Genomic DNA, 11,006 nt, shown 5'->3' with positions numbered 1-11,006 from the left:
AGTATTCAACTAACCTCTGCTTTATTTTCCCTACCTGGAAAATGGGTATGCAATATAGTTTTGAGATTTGCCCAAGGCTTAAAAGAAAACAATGTATATGAAATACTGAGCACACTGCCTGGCACATTACAACAACTCAATAATAATAACTATTATCAAGACCAAAACTGAATTTTTTCTCATTTCTTCTTATTAGACTGATTGTTACTGTCACCTTTAAGATCAACTAATTACAAGTGTTTTCTCTTCAAAAGTACATGTAAAGCTTTAAGAATTTCAGATATGGGGTCATAGCATCTTATTGCCATAGATCTTTTTTTTTTTTTTTTTAAAATGGGGGAGTGTAAGTTATTGACCAAATAGGTTCAAAAGCTGAAGACTGGGGGAAAAAGGCAACTCTAATCCTATATTTAAAATAAGTGTTTAACTGTGTAGAAAGACCTCTCGATTGTGAATATATTTGGAAAGTACAGATTTTCTCATTTGATAATTATTTTAGTTATCTAGAAAAAAAATGCCTGCAATTGCAAAATTTGCAATTTCATGGAAGGATGGACATTTTTTTCACCCTAACTGTAAATATTATCTCAGTTTGAAGACAGGGGGAAGAGAAACGAAAAACAACAGATGTTTTGATTCAACAGTATCTTTATCAGGTAGCCACTATAAATCAGGTGCACACCAGTCAAAGCATCGCCAGGGTACTCCCAAAAACAAGATATCCAGATGTGCTAGTATAGGAGATAGCAAGGGCTAGATTATGGAAATATGGAAAGTTGCTCTGAGAGGGGACCCCAGTTGGGGAGTGGGAAATAAAACCTTAAGGAAGTGAGAGCCACAAAGCCCTGGCAGCTTAGGAAAGGGGCACTTACTGCTACTAAAATTCCTCTTTTCCCAGCACAGGGTCTCAGGAATACCAGGCCTTCTATGTCTGGCCTCACACTCTACTTCCGCTCTCAGTCATGCCCTCTACTCTTGGGAAAGGCCATGGAGCAGCTGGGCACAGATCGGCAGCCTCTGATTGGGAAAGGATCCCCACTTAAAGAACTGGGCTGCAGTGGCTGTTGTCAGGGCAACGCAAAGTGTGGCTGAGCCATTGTGTCAGAATTATGTGGACAACTTGGTATAACAGACATTCCTTTAGCCCCACAGAACAAAATCCTGGGCGTGCTTGAAGTACAGGTGCTCACAGCTCTGAGACTTTTTATTTTTTCCCTTCATGTTTTACAGGAAGGGTTAAAATAAAGCACAAAATAATGGCAGCAAGGCTAAACCCTTGTTTTTGGTGCACTGTACCTAATGTATGATCTACCCCTTTGGCCATGTTTTTAGAAGGGGCAGAATTCACACTGGTCTTTGGAAGAAACATTTTTAACAGGTCTTTTTTTAGTATTCTTTTAAGTACTTTTGCCGTTTGTACTTGTCTTGATTTCCAGTAAGAAGTTACTGGTGAACTACAAATAATCCCGTTCTTGAAAATGATGACTAACTAAACAGCACTTACAGTAAAATAAGTTGGGTTCACGGTATGGCACCATCGTGTATTACCCATGAAACTTGGGAAAGTCTCTTTATCTCTCAGTTTCTCTGCTTCTAAGTCCCTCTTACACAGAATACCTTCTTTCTAAGTCGAAGATTAAATGAAGCTTTAGGTGTAAAGTCCTGAGTAGAACCCAGAGGCACTCAATAAATTCCTGGAACCCCCACAAACCTTATCCAAATGCACTACCAATCTCATCCCTTACATCGTGGCAGTCTATAAAACTTTCTCAAAAATTCTCTGAGGCTCTCTTCTGTTTATTGATAGTGACTGTCTCCTTACTCAGCTATGGAAGCGAAGTCCACTTTTTAAGATTCAGTCCAAATGACACCTCTGTTCTGGCCTTCTCTTCCAGTGCCCTTGATCCTAGTTAGCACGTACTTCTTCAAAGATGCAGATAAGGCTGAACCATAATTACGTGCTTGTCTGTCATGCCCGCTAGACTGTGTGAAGTGTAGTCATTCTCACACCCTCAGCACTTGGCTTGGTGCGTGGCACAGAATACGTGGTCAAACCATAAATATATACGGATGAAATTTTTCTGAATGGCTGGATGGAATGATGGGTTCACGTGTGGAAGCCTGGACAGGGAGGAATACAAGTGTTTTCGGAACTCCAGGCCTGGGAGAATTGTGTGGTGGTCCCAGCGTTCGTTCCCCACCCCCCTCTCCAGTGCTAGGCTGGGCACTGAAGGATAACGGCTTCCGTCTAAGGTCCAGTCAGTTTCTCCGCTTTGGGACACGGCTCCGCAGGGCACCGGCAGGGGGCGGCGTTGCCACGCATCTGGACGCTCCGCGGGTTACCGTCCTCTCCCCGCCCCCACTTCCCCCGCCCCCTCACCGAAGGCGCGCAGCTCGGGCCAGTAGGACAGAGTTGCCTCAGTTCGCGCGGGGCGGACTGTGCCTCCTCCCAGGCCAGGCGCCGCAGATTGTGCAGGGTCCAGGGAGACAGTTCAGCTTCTCCGGCGTGTTCCCCACCTCAGTCTCCCGCAGCCTTTGCGTGAAGCAGTTAGTTTGGAAAGAGCAGCGTGCGGCCGGAATAGATGGCCGCAAGAAAGGAAGCTTCCTAGCAAACTCGGGGGGTGAGCGCGAGTGGGGGTAACCGTTACACTCCTTTCGCACTGACAAAGTGACTGAAGCACGTTGGAAAACCTCATCTTTTAGACTCGTCACATTTTGTGAAAAACCACAGACCATTTCACACTGACATCTGTATTTACTTGAGAAACGCAAACCTTGGCTTGGGACGAACGCGCTTCGCTTCCTCCGTCCGCGGGAGAACGCGCCGCGGTGCGCCCGGGCGCGCGCAGCCGCTCTTCGCGCGACACAGCAGCCGCGTGCTCCCCGCGTCGCCGTTCGCGGCCCTCGGCCGCTTGCCCGCCCAGCCGCCCGACCCGCCCGACCCGCCGGGGCGTCCGCTCGGTGACGCGCGCCGGCCCACGCCGCGCTCCCGGCTGCCCTGGGCCGCTCGTGCGCACGAGTTGGACGCAAGCTCGCGGCCCCGCCCCCGCGTCTCCTCGGGCTTGCCCGGAGCTCCCCGGCACTTCCCGAGGTTTCGAGAATCGAAACCCAGTTAGCAAGCCCTTCCCCTCACTCGCGGAGACTGATTTGCTTGGACGAGAGGACTTCTTAGCTCACACAGACACCGCGTTTCTTGATTAAGAAAGCGGTCTAGCATTATACCATACACCGTTTGAACGGGAGGTCGTGAGGAACCTCTGGAGCCCATCGTTAAGCTATAAGGACGCGCTGAATCAGGAGACAATTTTGTTTGGCGACTTTCTACAGTTGCGTGATTTTAGTCGTGATTCAGTTTTTAAGGCCACTTACGGCATTTTAAGTGTCTTCCCGTTGGGGGGGGGGAGAGAGGCTCGGGGGCGAAAGACCGTTTCTAAGTCAAATATATGTACGGACACACGCACGTCAATATGCACACGGAAGTATCTCCCAGCGTCGCACTCCACGGACCTCCAGGCCCGCCGCGCCGCTCCGCCGGGCTGGGTCCGCAGGGCGGGCGGGGGCGGCACCCTATGCAGATGAAGAGGGTGTGGCGAGCGCGCGGCGCCCGGGCCCCGGAAGCGCGGAAAGGCCCGGTATAAAAAAAGTACTGAAGACATTTCCCCCGCACAACTGCTAAAGCTCCAGAGACGGTAGCGTGCGCGGCGGCGGCGGCAGCTGGAGCCGCCACCTCCGGGACCACCGCAGCTGAGGCGACAGCGGCGCGGGCGGGGGCGGGGGCGAGGGGCGGGAGTGGCCAGCGCCGGCGGCGGGGTCTGGGCAGGACTAAGTGGCTCGCTGCTGCCGAGAGCGCACTCGCTGCTGCTAGAAGTGTTGCCGCCTCGCGGTTCCTCGCTCGCTGCGCTCCTCGAAGGGGCGGCCGCCTCCAGGTGACACAGACGGGACTCCCGCTTGCGCTTTCCAGATGCATCAGAGATACTTTTGGTGCGGGGCTTCTCTGCGGGGCGCGGCGCGCGGCTGGGGACTGCGGGGGTCTGGGGAGGGAGAGTCTCCTGGGAGCCCTGGAGCCTGCGGAGGGACCGGGGAGGGGGCGCGCTCTTTCCTCTGCGGGCCCCTGTCCGCTGCCGCGCGTCCTTACCGCCCTCTAACCCCTTTTGGCTTGTAGGACTGACCAGGGCCAAGTGGCGTTTGGAGGGCACTTCATGGCGGAAGGCGAAGCGTACTTTGCCATGGCCGAGGAAGAGCTGGCCGGCGGCGCTTACATCCCCCTGGGCGGCGACTTCGGCGGCGGCGGCGGCGGCGGCGACTTCGGCGGGCAGTGCTTGGACTATTGCGAAAGCCCCACGGCGCATTGCAACGTGCTGAACTGGGAGCAAGTGCAGCGGCTGGACGGCATCCTGAGCGAGACCATCCCGATTCACGGGCGCGGCAACTTCCCGACGCTCGAGCTGCAGCCGAGCCTGATCGTGAAGGTGGTGCGGCGGCGCCTGGCCGAGAAGCGCATCGGCGTCCGCGACGTGCGCCTCAACGGCTCGGCCGCCAGCCACGTTCTGCACCAGGACAGCGGCCTGGGCTACAAGGACCTGGACCTCATCTTCTGCGCCGACCTGCGCGGGGAAGAGGAGTTTCAGACTGTGAAGGACGTCGTACTGGACTGCCTGTTGGACTTCTTACCCGAAGGGGTGAACAAAGAGAAGATCACACCACTCACGCTCAAGGTAAAGCCACCCGAACCGGGTTTGGGTCCGCGCCCGGACCGGGCTGGGGTGCAGCGGGCTGAGGGGCGTCAGTTTGATGCCACGGACCTGTGGCCGTGACGGGTTTGGGCGTGCTTTTATATTTGGTTTATTCTTCTTCTTCTTTTAATGAGTAAACTGAGGTGCATGGACGATGTTGAGTGTTTTAGTTCACTAGGTTCTGCAGCGCCACTACTCTTCTGCTTCCTCCTCTGTTCTCCCTTCTCTTCCTTATTTTTTAACTCTTGCCTTTCCTTGCTTCTTCAGTCTTGCCTGGAGTAGATTGATTAAGTGGAAGAGTGAAATGATAGAAATCTTTTTTTTTTTTTTTGAGTCATTTTATGATCTGGTTTTTGGGGAAAGAGCAGGCTGAAGCAGAATCATCAAGTTAGTGGGCTTATTAGTGTGTTGGAAAATGTGATGGGATTTCCCAGCTGCATGCGGCTGAGTCCGTGTGTGATGGGTATGTGTGGTGCTTCTCCTGGCCGGTTCACGTGTGAAGGATGTTGTGGGTACTCCCCCCCCCCCCCTTTGCCACACTTTGGTTCAAAGAGTGTTTTATACAATTAAAATTGCATGAGGATTTAGCCTCCCACAATGTCCTATTTTAGTTCATATTTTTTATTGTAATTTCAGAGTATTCCTGGAGGGACAAGATTCTGATCGCATCAGTTTCCTTAGGGGGAGTGGAACTGGGTGACTAGGGACAAGGGTGAGAGGCAGACCAACCTTCCATTGTATGTCCTTGTGTCTTTTGAGTATTGTGTGGATATTGTGTGAATATTGTACCTAAAGACCATTTTCGAAAAATAACATTTCAGAAGTCAGACATGACAACAGAACCTCTTAGTACTGTGCTACGTCTGCCAAAAGCCTCAAACTATTACTTCTAGTTTCTTTCCCAGACGGTACAACCACTCGTTAAATGCATTTTTTTCCCTGCTTTCAGAGGACTGTTTAAGCCTGTAGGTAGTGTTTTGCTGAAACTTGACAAAACAAAAGGGAAGGAGCAAAATAATTTTCAACTGTGAAGAAGATGTATTTATTTATTTATTATTTTTTCTAGGTCTGCTCATCTTCTTGTTTTATCTTTTAAATTGTAGGAAGCTTATGTGCAGAAAATGGTTAAAGTGTGCAATGACTCTGACCGATGGAGTCTTATATCCTTGTCAAACAACAGTGGCAAAAATGTGGAACTGAAATTTGTGGATTCCCTCCGGAGGCAGTTTGAATTTAGTGTAGATTCTTTTCAAATCAAATTAGACTCTCTTCTCCTCTTTTATGAATGTTCAGAGAACCCAATGACTGAAACATTTCACCCCACAATAATTGGTGAGAGCGTCTATGGTGATTTCCATGAAGCCTTTGATCATCTTTGTAACAAGATCATTGCCACCCGGAACCCAGAGGAAATCAGAGGGGGCGGCCTGCTTAAGTACTGCAATCTATTAGTGAGGGGCTTTAGGCCCGCCTCTGATGAGATCAAGACCCTTCAGAGGTATATGTGTTCCAGGTTTTTCATCGACTTCTCAGACATTGGAGAGCAGCAGAGAAAACTGGAGTCCTATCTGCAGAACCACTTCGTGGGATTGGAAGACCGCAAGTATGACTATCTCATGACCCTTCATGGAGTGGTGAATGAGAGTACGGTGTGCCTGATGGGACATGAAAGAAGACAGACTTTAAACCTTATCACAATGCTGGCTATCCGGGTGCTAGCTGACCAAAATGTCATCCCTAATGTGGCTAATGTCACTTGCTATTACCAGCCAGCCCCCTACGTAGCAGATGCCAACTTTAGCAATTACTACATCGCCCAGGTCCAGCCAGTATTCACGTGCCAGCAACAGACATACTCCACTTGGCTACCCTGCAATTAAGAATCATTTAAAAATGTTCTGTGGGGAAGCCGTTTCAGACAAGATAGGGAAAATAAATTCATAAATAAAAAGGCTGAGTGACCCAAGTGACCCAGCCATGATTAAAAATGTGTTTTGTGCAATGATGATCTGCTCCTGGTTTTAAGCTTGGCAAAGCTTGTGGATCTTTTCATAGGTATGGGAGCATGATCTCGAAACAGCCCTCCTCACCTATTCCTCCTACCCAATTGGATTCTATCCTGAAACAAAAAGGCCTGTCATTAAAACCAACCTGGTTCTCCTAAAATAACAAGGGAAAAAATGATGACAATATGGGTTTGCAGTACCTGCTCCCATAGCTTTGCCATAGGAAAAGACAAATGGAAAGTTTCTTATAATATGGAGTTCATAAAAGGGAAAAATACAGAGGAAAAAAAGGTCTTACCCCAGCCTAGTTATCAATTCAGAAGTTCAGATAGTAACAATAATGGAAGAAGAAAGGGTACTCCAACGTTGGGATTACTATCTGAGACTTTTAGCAAGTGCTTTCTGTGGAAACATTCTATTACGCTAACAGAAACAGCTCGCTCCGAATGAACAGTAGTAGGTTGGTGCAGCTCTCACAATAAACAGCAGAACTTATGATGACACAATCTATTATTTCCAGCTGCATGCATAGCTTGCATTTTTAAAATGTGAAAATGCAAGCAAAAACAGCTGTAGCAAAGAAAGTATGCTCAAGGACCAAAGATTTAACAAACAGATAAAAATACCCAAGTAGAAGAGATATAGTAGAATATATAAAGAGTTACTATATTTGTTACACACCAATAAACATCAAAGTGCCTGTTGCCTTCTGAAAATTTGAAGTGGAAAAATTTTATGGTTTAATAATTATTTTATTTTATCAGGGACTCAAGAAAATAAGACAACATATAAGCTTGTGAATGGTGGAGGAAATGCCCTATTTTTTCTTGGCAAATACTTGTATAAAGTTAACATTGCTGGTGTGATATTATCATAGGTACATGTGTATGTACGTGTATATTATGTGTGTGTATATATATATATACAGATTCAAGGCACGTATATATACATATATAAGGTCTTAAATATGTATATATATGTATACACACGATACATTGACTATGGTCTAGAATAATGTAGCAAATAGAAAATGTTTAAATACTGTGTGCTTTTATGTTTTCAACAGGATGACATGAGACGTGGGCATATTGCAGTGATGAATTAAAACCCACATCTAAAAAATTAAAGCAAATGAAGGAGGAAAACAAGTAATATATTTGATAGGAAGAGCAGAGAATATACACTTTTAGTGAGTGGTGTTTTGTTTTTTTTTTTTTTTTGTGAGCCATAGAATTCTACAAACGGGAGAATATTTGTTTGGCAGAGCACTCTTTTTGTACTGAACTGCCATTTTGACAGTAGGAACCCTTTTATTTTGTGTAATACTTGCATGCCTCCATGGTGTATAATCCAGTGGAGCATGGATCAGTGATAGTCCATTTAAATCCCTGACTGCTAATAAAATTTCTGGTGATCTGAACACTACTTTATTAATATTTAAATGAGTTTTTTAATGAATGCCTTCTGCATTCCAGGACCACTAGAATTTAGTAAATGTGAAATGATCCTTTTTAAAGAGTATTTGCACAATTGCTTAAAATTTATATATGAGATATATATTATATATAAAATTTTATAAATTCATGCCAATATGAAACATTGTTGATCTGGTTATCACACTGCATTTAAATATTTAGTACTGTACTTAAAATTCAGTCACTTTGCATTGAATCAGATCCAACTTTATTATCTCTTTCCCAAGAGACCAGCTAAACCTTTGTGAAATGAACTGGCATCCCTATCTCAGCTCAGTGACAGCTAGTCCTAAAATCATTCCTTCCCTCAGCTCTTCATTCCTCTGGATACTGGTCTCTGAAGATGCATTTGTTAAAAACAAAGCTAACACACGCAAACCTCTTTGTGTTGTGAAACAATTGCACAATTCCTACCAACTCTAGTGGATGACTGCTTACTAGGATAATTCCTCTGAAGAACCTACCAGTTTTTTGTTAAGTTCAGGAGGGATTGGGGAAGAAAATAGCATCATCCTATTGGCAGTGTCATTTGTTTGCTATCTAGGGATCACTCATGCTCAGTTCTAGGTTAATCCATCTGAAACTACCTTTTGCACATCTTTCTTTGAAGCCTTAAGAGGAACTTGATGGGTCTGCTGTAGCAGCTTCCCTGTGAATTCTGTCTGAGCTGTAACAGCTACTGCACTGCCACTCATTGTTTCCTAGGGAACTCTTTCTTCTCCCATGTTGGCTCAGTCTCCCTCACTCCAGCCCTGGGTTTGAGAATTAATTGTGAATTCCCAGGAAATATTATTCCATTTGCAGATCAAGCCTGATACTTACCTGTCAGAAACCAGAGCTCCGCCTGCTTACCTATTTGGGATTTTCTAAAAGAAAATGAAGGGAACACTTGGGAACATAGGAGCAGATGGTGATCTGCCTTCTTCCTTCGTATCCTAACTCTTGAGAAGTGAGTCGTCCACTATATAAAAAAGGATCTGGAGATTTCTGGCTCTGCTGTAGGAACAGTCTGCTGTTAATTTATGACACAGATTTCTTATTTGAAGGGGCCTTATTTGAAAATATTTTTCATTTATTTCCTGAAATATTTATGTCCTTCTCTTGCTTTACTCCAGGGTTGGTAGCATAGTTGAAAGTGCCAACACCTGCCATTCAGATAGAACAGGCTGTGCTCAAGACAACTTTCAGCAGTTACTTTAAAACTTAGATAATTTATTTCTCTTTTGTATGTACTATAGTCTTGTGCATCTGTAGTTGAACAGAACAGTGGAATAGATGTCTCTCTTTGTGGATGTGTAACCTAGAAGTTTGAATGTCTGGTGAGAGAGCCGTGTGTATAGGTCAGAGAAAAGAACAGCTCTCAACTCCTGATTAGTGCCTGTGATTTGCTTGCTTTTGTGTTTATCTGGCCTAGTGTGCTGTTAACTTTAAAACAGGAAGAAGTCTTATCTTCTGGAGGCTCTTCTCACCTGTCCAGTTGGCATGTCAGAGAACATTTGACCTGTGACAGTGCCCTTTTAAAAAGCTGACTGGATTTGCAGTAAATGTGGTTGCCTCAAGAAGTCCTACATCAAGATGGACTTTTCCCTTCCTGAAGTGGGGTCAGGTATCTGCTCACTTTGGTGGTGGGTGGACCATTTTAATGTGGCTCCAGACGATGCAAGAATGGAAGAATATTTGTGACGCAAGCCACGGAGGAAATGCAAGGAAAAGCAAACATACTGTTTGTGTCATCACTTTCTGTTAGCATATCGTTGGTTGCTTCACTGTGCTTAAAGTTGTTTTCAAAGCAGTGCTTGTCAAATAAATATTGTGAACTATTTTGTAAATGAAATGTATTATGTTGAAAACTGTCAGCAGTTCAAAAATAAGCTTTTTTGTTGTTTGACGACAAAGTGTTAGATGAAACCAAAAAGTAAAAAAAAATTATATATAGCACCTATTTAAATATAATCTTTCTTTAAGATTTCTTATAGCATAGCCTTTTCAGTGCCAAGAAAGAATCTCTGTGTAATATTTTGTTGTAATAATGGCTTGCTAACAAAATACATGGTTAAAAGTACAAAGGTGGAAGATGTCAAGGTAATTTGGCAAAACCTGCTGCAAAACCTTTTGCAGAATGGAGAAGGCTCTGCCCGCTGGCTGTCTCTCTCTCCAACCTCTACAACCATTGCCTGCTCTGAGATGTCCTATTGCAGCAAACTGCACCTTGGGTCACTCTTTTGGAATATTTTGACTTTAGACTGTGTCACAGGCAGAAAAGGAGTTGATGGAGAATGGACTTTTAAAAACTGACATGTTTGAATCAGTGCTAGAGGGAACAGATTGTGAATTTTGTTTACAGCATCCAATATTTGGATTTTTTTTTTCCTTGTAAATAAAGAGAAGTTATTTTTTTCTATTAGTTTGTGTATTTTATCTTCGGTGTCTGCGCTGGCTAAAGACTGTGCCCTCTGAATACCAACTTGAGTCCATGAGAAAAGTCAAAGCAATATTTGGAGAAAACTAGCCCTTAGCAAATTTTTGGTTAGAGCACAATAATTTAAAATGTTCAGCTTTCAGCCAGCCTATCTCTGACTGGCTTAGTTAGCTCCAAAAGAGTCTAGCTACTAGGTGTCTTTTTTTTGGGGGGGGGGGGTATCAACTTAGTAGCAATGTTAAGCAGCCACCTAGACATAAAACCTATTTGCCACCCTCAGTGGCACTCATGGATCTGGACTATAGGGCTCCAGGAGCTTTAAGTGGGCCTTGGTTTTCATGAGTACTCCAAATGGTGTGATTCAATCATCAGT

At 45.3% G+C, this 11,006-nt stretch overlaps 1 protein-coding gene across 1 annotated transcript; it reads left to right on the top strand.

The window, feature by feature from the left end:
- Window positions 1-3,643: 3,643 nt before the first annotated feature.
- On the top strand, window positions 3,644-10,618 carry TENT5A (terminal nucleotidyltransferase 5A). Its single transcript, XM_039249768.1, has 3 exons — window positions 3,644-3,926; window positions 4,163-4,715; window positions 5,837-10,618. Exons 2-3 carry the CDS (start codon window positions 4,200-4,202, stop codon window positions 6,611-6,613), a joined length of 1,293 nt encoding a protein of 430 aa, XP_039105699.1. The 5' UTR covers window positions 3,644-3,926; window positions 4,163-4,199; the 3' UTR covers window positions 6,614-10,618.
- Window positions 10,619-11,006: the final 388 nt, after the last annotated feature.

This window comes from Hyaena hyaena, unplaced genomic scaffold (genome assembly GCF_003009895.1).
Source record: "Hyaena hyaena isolate Hyena2069 unplaced genomic scaffold, ASM300989v1 scaffold_344, whole genome shotgun sequence".
Classification (NCBI taxonomy): domain Eukaryota; kingdom Metazoa; phylum Chordata; class Mammalia; order Carnivora; family Hyaenidae; genus Hyaena; species Hyaena hyaena.
This window is presented reverse-complemented; position numbering and strand designations above follow the sequence as displayed.

Bases quoted from the DNA above. Each gene is read 5' to 3' on its own strand.
- TENT5A (XM_039249768.1), top strand. From the start codon at position 4,200: ATGGCGGAAGGCGAAGCGTACTTTGCCATGGCCGAGGAAGAGCTGGCC. The intron at 4,716-5,836 runs GTAAAGCCACCC...TTTAAATTGTAG, and splicing joins TCACACCACTCACGCTCAAG to GAAGCTTATGTGCAGAAAAT.